Below are 13,296 nucleotides of genomic sequence, written 5' to 3' on the forward strand. Positions count from 1 at the left end.
TCAAGGCTAGAATTTCCATCCTCCCTGTTTTGGCGTCTCTTTTCAGCTCTGTTACATCAGCTGTCATTCTGTTTGAACCACCCCTCCCACACACACACATTAATCTCACCCCTTCCTCTACACCTCTAGCATCTGAAGTTCTTGTTCTGTTTAAGCTCTGCTTCATCAAAGACTTCTGAACTTTCTTTAAATTCTTTAAACAAAAAACAAAAATTTAATCTGTGTGTTTTTGCCTTCACCGAGGAAGGACCCTTTCTGTCCTACCATCTTATTCGCATCTTATCAGCTGTCATGCCTCTTCCATGTCTTGTGCCTGGAGAGCTCTGAACCTTTTCCTCCTGTGCTAATGGATAGCAGGGCACCAAGGGACCAACCTTTTAAAAGGCTTCGTCGTTTTCTCCTCCATGCTCATGATTGACAAGAATAACATGCTTCAGAAGTCTGAGATACTGGATGTCATAAATGGTTTTGACATAGTACTTTTGGACTCTATGAGAGTTTGAGCAATAATGGTTCCTGTACTTATATTAAAGTCAGTGATGTGGTGTTTATATCATGGTTTGAGGCTTTTTTATGGGAGTGCGTGCGAGGGAGTTTAGTCATAATTGGAACAGCCTCTGCAGCCTTCCCAATTTAATTTACACCAAATGCCTGTGTTGTTGTTTATGTGAAATGCTCCCGTATTAGCCCGTCACCCTGCCCCTTATGCAAAATTTACTGCATTTGCTTCCCAAATAACATTGTTGTGTGCTTCTCTAACCAGCTTTGGTCATGCCTCACTTACTTTTCATTTTGGAAAATGAAGTCAGATGCATTATATAGTGTTTCAGAAACAGAGCTCCTTAGAGTAATGCAGTGGTAGTTTATTTAACCAGGCTTCTAAATTTAGATTTAATATTTCTGCTGTGAATTTGTGATTTTGTATGAAAATAAACAGAAAAGAATAATTCATTTCCCAGCTGACACTCATGTCCTACTGCAGATTTGTGTAATGCAGACCTTTTTTACTTTGCTGTAGCATTTATAGCAGTGAGTCCATCTGCAGTCAGATGGCAGATCTTCCTCATGGAATAGCAAAGTGTCATGGCCAGCTAGGCTTATCCTTGTAGGCAGTATTCTGATGTGTATTTCAGGTCTGGTACCGAATTCCATTTTAATTTTAGAGTAACTGTAGTTTATAACTGCATAGTGGTTTGTAGTCAGGTTTATTAAATAAATCAGTACCCACAAGTATGGTGATTTTAAATAACTAATTAGGAACACAAAAGCAACAGATTCCTATTTTGGAAGTAAAAAGCAAAATGGGAATTACAATTACATAACCCTGCAATAACAACATTCAGATAGCAATCATGCTATAACCTACAGCTTGACTGGTCTCTAAGCCTGAACAAGCTAATTTATTGATTATTAAAATAGTTACTAATATTATTTACTCTGTTAATTGACATTTTATCAAACAATCTATTAGTTTTGTTAATCAAGGCTTTTCAGTATTTATATGTATTCATAAAAAAGGTCACATTCTACTCAACATATTATTCTTATTAAGCTCAGAAATTTAACTTTTTGTGGAACATTGGAAGTTTTTAGCCTAATTTTCATTTTGGTTAGAGAAACTTTTGGCAGGCTATAGAGGACTGTATTTGTGTATTCAAAATTGCAGCATCAGATTGAAATGATTAAATGTTTAGTTCTATAGACAAAAGATTAATTGCTTTTGAAAATGTATTCATAATTTCATTAAATTTTTTTAAAGCAAAAATGCCACACACTCTGGTTACAGCGTTACTGTTATGTATGATAATAAACTGAATGCCTTTGGGTAATAATCGTTAGTTGCAGCCTTAAATGTTTCATCTCTGACATGCTTACAATTACTTTTGCTTCCCTTATGATTTCTTTATCAGATTTATCAATTTCCTCGTCATCTTCTATGTGTTGCTGGTCTACCATTTCTTGAAGTTGAGCTGCTCATTAGCTAGTTGTTTAGATTCTGCCGCAGGTATTTGTTTGTCCATTGTATTTTATTTTTTTATCTGAAGGGGTATGGGGATATTGAAGGTAAAGAGTGTGGCATTTTTTTTCTACTCCTTTTTCCCTCTTCAGGTTCAGGAGAGCCATTCAGAAGAGCCGGGGGTCAAAGGTGAGAAGAGCAGAGGGCACCATGGAGAGTGAACTGGAGGCCCCTGCCTCCATGGCCAACAGTACCGGGACCACCGCCCCCTCCACCACCACATCCTCCAGCACCACAGCTGCCAGCAGTAGTAGTACCTCTAACACTACTACTACTACTACTACTACTTCTTCTAACACTTCCACTAGTAATAGTAATAGTAGTAGTAGTAGCAGTACTACCAGTATTAGTACAACAACAGGCAGACAGGCAGTGCCTCAGATATCGGTTTACAGCGGGATACCTGACCGACAAACAGTGCAGGTGAGTTCCTTGGTGTTGTGATGAAATTGTTTACAGCTTGTTGTTAAGTTGGGGTATTGGGTGTGACACGTGCATACAAACTCAGACTACATTCACATGTTCAAATGCTCAAAAGTTACTCTACTGCCCTCTATTGATGTATATAAATCCACATACTGGCTTCTTATGTGCTCCTAAAGTTATGTTTGATTCATTATGTTTGATGATTCATTTTCTAAGTAAGATATAAGATGCATTTGTCTTCCTGATTAATATCCCGACGAAGGAAACTCAAATAAATGGTCATTTCAGAGGATGTGTCCAAGTTGAAGGAAGGAATGCCGTCTGTGCTTTAGTGCTCTTGACCCTGTGACACCGGGATAAGCCTCTACACAGGCTTACCCTGTCCCTGAATAAGGTCCACGCAACCTTTAGTGCTGATGCCTTGACAGCAGGGTTTTTGTTATATTCTGCCCTCCTTTTCTTGTACTCAGCCTGCTGACCGTTAAAAGGGAAACACTATTGTCACTTAGTAGCCCTCTGGGCATAAAGGACTGCTACTCATTTACAGCCAGTGAGAGGTGTGCAGCGCATCTCTGCTAATTTTTTTCCAATAGGTGTGGGTCACGATGGTTCTGTGACACTATGGACCACAGGTCAACATCCTCTCTGGTTACTTGGCAACCAGGCAGAGGGCCCTTTCAGAGGGGACTGAACTTGAGTGAACCAGCGAATGTCAGAACAAACACATCTTCTGCACCGCCTGGAGCGAATTTGCATCGTTTGCGTTGACTTTGTATGTAATCAAGCACTAATCGTGGAGGAGACAAGCCTGGGCTGTGTTAGGTGAGGGATTTCCCACAAGGTAAACGTAAACATTACCGCAGCTGAGCGGCAGCAGGGACCTGGCGTTTTTTAACAGTAGAAATACAGCAGCGTATGCTGTAACGTTATATGGATCGGAAGTGCCCAACACTTGCAGTTTGTGTTCATATCTTTCTTTTTCTTAAGTTGAAAGGTGATCCAAATAAAATTTGACTGCTTTTGTGGCCTCTCTACGCGGGAGTCGCGGTGTAAGCTGCTATGTTGGTCTGTTTTGCCCTCCCAGGTCACCACACATGTCACGTGACTGAAAACTATGAATATGAACATCCTACACTCATTAGATCGGTTAGATTCTCCACAATTCAATCGTTCAGTTCAAAGTCCCAAAGTCTAATTCTTTTAGATTTACCAGTGTAACCGGCATGGTACAAGAGATGAAAAGAAAACGTAAAGTCCCGACTCCTGTTACCTTTGAAGCGCTTGTAAAGTCTGCTCATTCAGTATTTGATATTATTGGATAATTTTTATACAAGCAATATTCTGTTTAAAATAAATAAACTGTTTCATAGTAGCCTATATTCATAGCCTATTTCTGTTTTGCACAAGAGGAATTAAAGGCCTGTCCAATATGGACATCTGTCCCAAATATAGGCAGTGTCAATTCCGTGATATGAATTGACCCTGCCCATATTTGATGATTTAGCAAATAAAAGCCCTGTCTATTAATCAAAGTTTTTTTATGCGATGTTTGTTGGGAATGAGAGGAGGGTCACACACACAAACAAACACAAAATGGTCTTTTGACAGCTGTATTGATATTTCATGCTTGTTTTGGGACTCAATCTCGGACTCTGTGTGTTTTTTTTTTTTTTTTTTTTTTTTTTTTTTTTTTTGTTTGTTTTTTTTTTTTTGGTTAATTTTTATACAAATTTTATATATGCAATCTCTGTCTTTCTTTTTTCTTCACTCAGCCAGCTCTGTCTTCCTATATATTTGCAGGTGTTCCAGCAGGCATTACACAGACAGCCTAACACAGCAGCACAGTACCTGCAGCAGATGTACGCTGCTCAGCAGCAGCATCTGATGTTGCAAACTGCAGCTCTCCAGCAGCAGCACAACCTGAGCACCGCTCAGCTCCAGAGCCTGGCTGCTGTACAGCAGGTCAGCAAATGGTCATCACATGAAAGCGTGTAAAGTTGATGCTGTTATTGTTGACCTCCTGCAAGACATGTTTCTCTCCAACTCCCTCCTTCTCTTTCTCTTGTATTGTGACAGGCCAGTATTGCAGCTGGCCGGCAAAGCTCTTCACAGAATGGCACTTCAGCCCAGCAAACAGGATCTACTCAGGCTACAGTAAGTGCAGTTTTGAGTTGTGGTCCTGTCTCATATAGAGCCTTTAAGTTGTCTTTGTCCATTAGCTTATCATGAACTAAGTTGGTTTTAGCTCCAAGATGCTTTGGGGTAGCTGGTTGCCACACTAGCAGCTCTGTGAGCTGTAAAACCTTTTTTTGCTTTTTAAGAGGTTGGAATGCTTTTTAAAGTATATAATGTATAGTTCTGGATTTGACATGTTGTTTAAAGGAAAATGGTGTATTGACATATCAATAGAGTAAGGGAAGTTTTTAACCTCATTATCCTGTTCATCTTTTCCCCGTAGATCAACCTGACCACCTCCCCAGCGGCAGCCCAGCTGATCAGCCGGGCCCAGAGCATTAGTTCCACCCCCACCAGTATATCACAGCAGGCTGTTTTGCTGGGCAGCCCATCTAGCCCCACTTTCACAGCCAGCCAGGCACAGATGTACCTGCGTGCACAGATGGTAAGTGTGTTGGGGAATGAGAGGAGGGTAGACAGACAGAGCATAGCCACTGTCCACATAGACGCATGAGTTTGCATACATGCATAAACAAATGCACACTCCCACATACTGCTTGAATAAATAAACATACTTCAGCTCATGTTTTTAACTTTGGAGGCTAAATATTTTGGGATTTGTGTGTGTGCCACAGTAAATGGTGTGCTTCATTCTCATATTGCCACCAGAGGAGGTTGTTAGGATAATCTGTGTGGCCCCAGAGGGCCCATTACAAACACAGAAGGGAATATCTTGAATGTGCACGAATGCTGTGAAAACCTTTTTTTGAGGTCACAGGTTTTCTCTTGGCTGTATCTTAAGTTCTAATTGTTTTTAAAACCGAGTTGCTAAAGGAATACTTATTGTCCTTTTTTGGTGCAGCTGGTTGTAGGTAACTTGTCGGTTTCAAATTAAGTGTTGCATTAGCAGTGGTTTAAATAAAATACTTTTTTTTTTATTTATTTTTTTAAACATCACAGTTACAAGACATGCACAACTTACACAAAACACACATGAAGCAGGTCAACAAGCATGAGGTAGGTTAAAAAAATTTAAATAAATAAAATCCACTTGCCAAATAGGGTTGGGCCGATAGACGATGCCATTGTCCATCGCCAATGTTGAGCCAGCATGTGATTTGTGACGTCTGCGTGGCTTCATGCGATCCCCTCTGTCTTGTGTCAAGCATCATTGCTTTGCGCATTATCCTGTGGGTGGGATCGTGGCCTTATTTTTCTTCCATAAAAACATAGGGTTTATAAAGTGACCGCTGACTTCTGTAGCTGTCCTTATTACTGCAGAGCTGAAGGAGTTCGACTAAAGAGATTTTGTTGTCTAGTAGACCAGTAGTTACGTCTAATTTTGAGCAGTTTGTGAAACATCCTTCTCTCCACAACCAACTCAAGAGGCTCCAGGGCAGTCCCCAGCATGGAGCCAGTCCTCTATTCCTCAGCTTGTTCAGCTTCTTAAGCCTAGCTCACACTACACGATTTGTAGCCCGATTCGCCGCTTGGTGAGCTCGGCGACAGTCAGGCTATGATTGGGAGTAAATCAGCAGGCGGTCGGCGGTCGGCGGTCGCCAGTCGTTACATGTGAACTACTCAGCAACGCGTCAAAATGGCTCCCTGACATGTCATCACCACATCACCGACATCTGCCAGATATCTAGCATGCCAAATATCTGGAGGAGTCGGCCGACTCGACATCCACATCCAGCCAATGAGAGCAGGCAGCTGGCAGAGCAGGCAGCTACCTTTTCACTGCAAAACACTTTTTACTCCCCTCCAGCTCTCTCTGTAGTTCAGACAGTCCCTGCTACCTGCGTGTGCTAATCCATTCTTTCACCCAAATTCTTTGTCTTTATAATTGCTATCTTTATAATAACAAACAACAGCTTTTTCGTGTGTAGGATCGTGTCATTTCCCGTTTCACATTTCACATGTGTTTTCTTGACAAAAAGTGGTTTGGAGACCAGCGTCAGGTGACAGAGCTGCTGTCAGCTCGTGTAGTCTGTGACCCCCTGTCACGTAGTGTGAATGCCACAAGTACTTCAAGACTCCCGTCACAAGACCACAAGTTGTGTAATGTGAACGGCACGGCTGTTGGCCGACGCTGAAAGTCATGTAATCTGCACGAGCCTTTAGTGACACCGGCTCTGATGCTGCTGCCCCAGTAGATGGCTGCCCCACACCCCACAATGGCAGGGCAGAGTTGTACTATAAGTCTGAGGTGTATAGTATACTTTCTCCTGGCTCAGAGTGAGGTTGTTGTGCAGTTGGCACACAAGTTGTTCCTGCCACCTCATTATGACCAAGTACAAAGCATTGTCAGATTTGTGTAATGCTTCTGGCAGACAGCAGAACACATTTGTCAGTGTAGATTGCCATGTTTTTTTTTATTTGTGGTATAGTCCCCCGGTGTGAGTGCATCTGATTCATATTGTCCTTTTAATTGTTTTGTTTTTTTCCACACATACACCAATTAAAGGTTCAGAACAGTTAAAGTATATAATTACATCATCACTGTTGTATTAATATGTTTTTAAGATGCAAATTCAAAAAGAGAAATGTACTTTTCATGGCAAGAATAGGACCAAAATCATTGCACATTCTGTCCAAAGCACATCACCACCTTTTTAGCTTGGAATAATTAAACTTTCTGACGGAACGGGTTCTTCTTTGTGGTCTGTTTGTGCATGTGTGATGCTTTCTAGGCCCAGCAGAGTAACCTGGTGCAGGTAGCCAGGAGCCTGGGCCGGGCTGTTCCTCTGTCCCCGCAGCTCATCTTCACCCCAACGGCCACAGTAACGGCTGTCCAGTCAGAGAGCTCCTCCTCACAAGTAAGTTCATTGGAATAAAGTGCCACTATATGACAAATACAATTACAAACTTATTAAACGTCAACGTCCTGGACTTGATCTCTTTGGTAAATACGAAAACATTTGGAAGTTGTTGGTGACTGGAAATCCTGCACTAGAACATGTGAAATGAACGTTTAAAAACTATTTGTACTTACTGTACTGTTGTGATATTATATTATAATAGGCTTGGCACTGAATGCATTGGGTAATGCAGTCCATCTTCATTCATTTTGTAATCAACACAGTTCTGAAAAACTAATCCACTCCTTTTACCCATTTTGTGAATTTGTTTGTATCAATAATCTCCCACCATTCTGTTTCTCTAAGAATCAGGTCCAGAATCTGGCCATCCGCGGCCAGCAGGTGGCGACCACGTCCTCTTCTCAGACTCAGACCCTGCAGGCTCTCAGTCTAAAGCAGAATCCTGTGCCTATCCAGCCCGCCTCACTAATTAAGAATACCAGCCAAGGAGCGCAGGTCTCCACAGGAGGGAAGTCCTGCTCCTCTGACAGTTTGTCTGAAGGAGGGAGGAAGGGGGACAGTGCAGCGGTCACAGAAGTTCGAGCTATAAACATGAGCCGCAACGTCACAGCTGTCAGTGCTCAGCCCCTGATCACTCCAGGTAAGTGGAGTCTGCAAACCCGCAGCCTGAAAAGTTCAAATAATGTTTAAGTCTGAATGTGTGCACACATCTTACCCATGAAACTGTGCTCACATTAGGGGCAATTAAAAGAAGACCCCAGACCCCTAAGAAAATAATACACAAAGAAGTTAAGTGTTTGATCTATTTAGTGAAAATAATGGCCATTAGCAATACGGTTATTGGCCATATTGCTAATTTCCAATATTTTCAGTACATCTGTCAAGGAATCTATTTATTATTTTGTTAATGGATAAATCTTTTTGAATGTCAAACATTCCCCACTTCCAGCTTCTCAAATGTGAGGATTTGCTGCTTATGTGATAATTAAGTGAAAGTTTTTGTCATAGGACTGTTGATCAAACAAAACAAGCTATTTAAAGTCATCACTTTGGCCCCCAGGAAATTGAAATAATGTTCTAATTTTGTAGACCAGTCAGTTAATGTATAATAATCATTAGTTGTAGCCCAAATGGGTATTAAAAATAAATACTCACCAAATTTGCATTAGCATTGGATGCTTTGTTAGATACTCCCTTACATATTCTTACACATTTATTGATCAGATATTCCAGAGCTTAGTTGATCAATCAGGAGATGATCAGCTTTGCTTTGAACACCTCTAGATGTAAATACCAGGAAATGAGAGCTGAAATTCTGAACTCTTGTCTCATACTCATCTTTTGATCTTAAACCCAAATGTCTTCAGTGAACAACAACAAACAAAGGAATCTGACTTACTTTTGGAGGGGACTGTATATGTTAAACAAGTTTATTTTTGCATAGACACTGACACTCAAGCTTATAGGAAGTTCATTTTTGTGGGCAGAACAATTTTCTGCTTAATTGTTCTTTTTTGTAACATGCTTATTTCAGACCTTAAAATAGATTTGGGATTAAGCTGCCATAAATATAAAAATGTAAAAATGTACTCTTGTGTTTATAGTAAGATAAGATGAGAAAAGAGTTTTTACACTATGCACTTATAATATCTTTCTCTGGGCTGTGAGTGTGACATGTCAGGGCCTGCATCACAAACTCAGTCAAATCAGTCACTAAAGGTGTGAAGCCAGCCGTGTTGAAGACAGTGTGTTGGGCTGTGTCTGGAAAAATCAGCCAGCTTTGTAAATCAGAAGCTGTGAAAGACACACTGCCACGCAAGGGCCATTCTAAACCACTTATTGTGTAATTGCAAGTCAGCAGCTGTTATGCTGTTGTTTTTAGTGTGAATGGTTGTGAATATGCCAACTTTAAAAGCTGATTAAATCAAATAAGTCCAGTTTGTTTGCAGGATAGGCCCCTTCAGATGCATTAACTCATTTTCAAGAGGGTCCTAATAATCAGATTTCACAAAATAGTTTATTTGGGAGAGAGCCTAAAAATATGTGTGCATTTACCATATGCATGCATATCTGCTGGGAGGGGTAACTGTGTGTTAATGTCTGTACATGACTGTAAACCATATATTTTCTGCAGTACACTGTATTAATGGACGGTGTTTTCATCTGCCTCTTCAGAGTGTGTGTGTGTGGAAAAGGGAGGAGGGGAGTAGGGATTATCTGAGCGTGTCTGTGCACAACTGTGTCTTGCTTTGTTGCAGTAATGGATTCACATAAAATGAAAGGGAGGATGGAAGCTGAAAATCTGGCTGCGTGCTGTCTGGAAAAAAATTAACATGGGTTGCCATGGCAGCAGGCCGTTAGGGACAGGTGTGCACATGAGATGCTGGGGAGTTAATACACTGTGGATCAAGTGAAGGAGAGGCTGCATGGCTGGCTACTGAGATTCAGATTAGGTTAAAAGATTGGCTTCAACTTGGCTGTGACTTGGTCATAACGCACTTTGGATTTCCAACATAAAATCAGAGAAACCTTTTTGTACAGACATGCCATGGTCTCTTGTAAACCCAACATTTCACCCAACTACTTTCATGATTTGATGTTTAGCTTTAATTATCTTTAATGAGTTACTGTAGATAAAATTAGGCCCCTATGTCTAATTAGTCACAATTTTTAGTGTTGCTAAAATGTAGAAAATGACTTAATTGTTATATTTGAAAAGTAGTGTTGAGTACTTTATATCAGGAAAAGCATTTAGTTATAGTACTATTAGTGCGCTACATTACTTTTGCTTTCTACCCTAAATGGGTTGTGCAAGACTTTAATTTATTGGGTTAATTGTAGAATAAACCTGCAATACCAGTGTAATGGCAGTTTTTTCAACTTTTCCGATGTCCTTTAGCTTCCATTATACACAGGCAGGAGTGAAATCTTACAGATATAATTTTCCACTCTATTTGCGGTTGACTTTGTTTTTTATTGCAGTAGCAAACAGTTCTACAAAGAGATGACTATACCCGGTTTGTTTCCAATTACTCGTCACCTATGCCCCTACATATACAGACCTATGCATCTAATGACACAAAGTGTCTGAAATACTAATGCAAAATATGTATAACAAAATATTACATGCCAACAATAAATGGCTCCTACAACTAGAATAAGTAGTCTAAATAATGATAAATATCTCACTTTCTGAGTCATTTACCAATTTTTACCACTAATGATTAACCATAAGTAACCATAATTATTGAAAGAACAACAAAAATGGAAGAGGTGTGGTTAATCGCATTTGCTATTTTTGGTCATCACTTTTCATCTTGCTTTCCAAAAGATGGCAGATCATTTTATAGCAACATCTCTCTTACTTTGAACATTACACACATTTAGAGTCACTTTCCCTTGAACAGGAGTTTGGCCGTCTGGCTTGTTGCAGTAAACGTTTGTCATCACCTCCTCTTGGCAGGAAAGAGCCAGCACCTTACTATTAAAAACCACAGCAGGGTACCCCCCAAAAGCACCATGCTCCCAGATTAAAAGAGCAGATAGATAGATAGCACACAAAGGCTATGTTTTGGCATATTTCATGTAGCTGCCAGTATTTATCAGTTGCCAGTTTCACTTCAAAATCTTGGAAAGAAATCAATTACAAAGTAGCCACTTAAAACACTGACTTCAACTTTATGCAAAACAACAACAAATATTAATTCCCCTACTTTTGTCTGTGTACGAAAACTGACATTAAACATGTAACTTAATCTCCTTTTTGTTTTTATCTGAAAATATAGCTTCACAATTTGTTTCCTTCACAATTTGCTTAAATACTAAGGTGTGTGATTTGGTCTTCTCCCTGAGATCCCACCATTGTGTGTTCATGAGACAGGCAGTTGTTGTTCTGGAACAGTCTTTAATCCATTTAGGAACTGGATTCATTTAGCTGCTGTAATCTTGGTGCTAATGCCTACTTGATAAAGTAAACTTGGTTTTTTTTTGTTTTAAGTGTGAAAAGATGACGTAAGGCCTGCTCTTGCTCTGTTTTATGTTGGAATGTGTTTCGTGAAAGTAAAACAAAGCGGCAGACAGTGAGAATGTGGAAACTCAGGGATTTTCCAGGGCCTGGTGCTACAAACTCATCAGGAATATCCACTGTCCTCAGACTTGGGACATTGTGTAACAACACAGAGTAAGAGGTTTACTCACATTCATAAACGTAGAGGGAGTGGATTGCATGCTTGCATCTGTGTGTATTTGTGTGTGGGCGTGTGGGACTGAGTCATTTCAGTCCTTTATCCCAAGACCTTGAGGGGGAATAGCATTTAGATGAATTCCCCTGTATTCCTATTCTTCCAAGACTCTCTGTTCTTCATTAGGGGCTTGAGAAAGTTGTCAGGATTCAAGGAGAGGGCTGCTTGTATCCGGTGTGCACTAATTCAGAAATCCCCCTCCTTCGCTCAGACCAGGGCTGGGAATCTTTTGCTCCCTCATGATTCAGTGAGATTTTGATCAAAGTTGCTACTGTTCAATTACAAAACACTTCTTGATGCCTTTTGACTATTCTGTGTAAGTTTTTCATAGTTTTTTGTTATTTCATGACCACATTTACAACTGCATAATATTTTGTACCTTTTGTTGTAATGTGTGTTTCTTTGAGCAAAGAGCTAAGTTTTCAGTGACAGAATGAGTGCAGATCCTTTCCAGGTCAGAACGTTTTTTAATGCCCTATTGTCACAGTAGTGTCACAGTCATGTGTTTTTTATTGTCAGTTTGTTTGGTTGTTAAACAGAGAAGGAAAGAAACCCAAACGCAACTAAGTTGACTTGACAGAATAGTGAGAGAGTCCTTTTGTTTAAACCTTGGTTGACAATAAATTATTGCCCTTTAGACAGAAAAAAAATCAAACTACTTCAGGGATGACTTTATACGCTAACCTAAATAAATTTAAACTAATGTCGCGCTTTGCGCCGTCAGTATTACAGTTGGCAGCGCGTAAGAGGATGCCAGACTGGCCTTCCAACATCCAGCTCAAAAGAAGTGATGCTGCATGAGACTTGTTGGTCTCACGGCGGTCCAGATAGCCGAGCATTCTTTCTTGTCACTGTTTTGTCACTTCCCTATCTTTCAATCATATCAAATGGTTTTCATTCGCTGATTGATGTGGACATAGATCTGTTGATTTGTCTGCTCAGCAGCTGTCATGATGATGCCTTTAGGACTATTAACCTTTTTGAAATTGTAGTTTGATTAAACGGTCCCACATCAAGGTCCACTTACTATGGTTTTAGCCATGCCAGTTGGCGTGGCTCTAGGAATGATTGTGTTCATGGTGCCCAGAAGATGAATCCTACTGACTTTCATGGTCCTTTTCTTTTTTGCCACCATGAAGTTGAAATTTGTTTTTATGGGATGGGAAAACAACTATGGGATTGTCGTGAAATTTGGTATACACATTTGTTTTCCACACAGGATTATTTGACTAAAGACCCACAAAACTGACATTCACACCAGTCTCAGCGGTACTTTGTGCTTAGTGCAAATAGTGAACATGGGTCAACATGTTCACACTGTCTTTGTGAGTATGTTTCCAAGCTGGTGTTAGCATTTAGCTCAAAGCACCACTGTGCCTAAATGCAACTTCACAGAGCCAACCACAACTTTGCAGAGTCCAAAGTGAAGTCTTCAAATGTCTTGTTTTCTATGACCAAAAGTCAAAAACCTAACAGAGAGAAGAGAAGAAGAACTAGAGAAACCGCAAATTCTTCCATTTGAGAAGCTGGGACCCGATAATGCTGAAACTCAATTATCATTTTGTATAATGTTATTAGTTCTCTTCGTCTTTAACATTGTAGTTACTCCTTTGAA

General features: G+C 40.2%; 1 protein-coding gene across 2 annotated transcripts in view; it reads left to right on the plus strand.

Annotated features, from left to right (window-relative positions):
• phc2b (polyhomeotic homolog 2b (Drosophila)) overlaps positions 1-13,296 on the plus strand; it is a 40,689-nt gene that overhangs the window by 13,713 nt on the left and 13,680 nt on the right. For both annotated transcript variants that reach the window (XM_046028838.1, XM_046028837.1), the window contains 6 exons: positions 2,110-2,440; positions 4,244-4,405; positions 4,520-4,597; positions 4,902-5,063; positions 7,312-7,437; positions 7,786-8,080. In XM_046028838.1, the coding sequence (XP_045884794.1) occupies positions 2,168-2,440; positions 4,244-4,405; positions 4,520-4,597; positions 4,902-5,063; positions 7,312-7,437; positions 7,786-8,080 (1,096 nt within the window). In that variant the 5' untranslated portion in view covers positions 2,110-2,167. The remainder of the gene's footprint in view (positions 1-2,109; positions 2,441-4,243; positions 4,406-4,519; positions 4,598-4,901; positions 5,064-7,311; positions 7,438-7,785; positions 8,081-13,296) is intronic.

Source organism: Micropterus dolomieu, linkage group LG18 (genome assembly GCF_021292245.1).
Source record: "Micropterus dolomieu isolate WLL.071019.BEF.003 ecotype Adirondacks linkage group LG18, ASM2129224v1, whole genome shotgun sequence".
NCBI lineage: Eukaryota > Metazoa > Chordata > Actinopteri > Centrarchiformes > Centrarchidae > Micropterus > Micropterus dolomieu.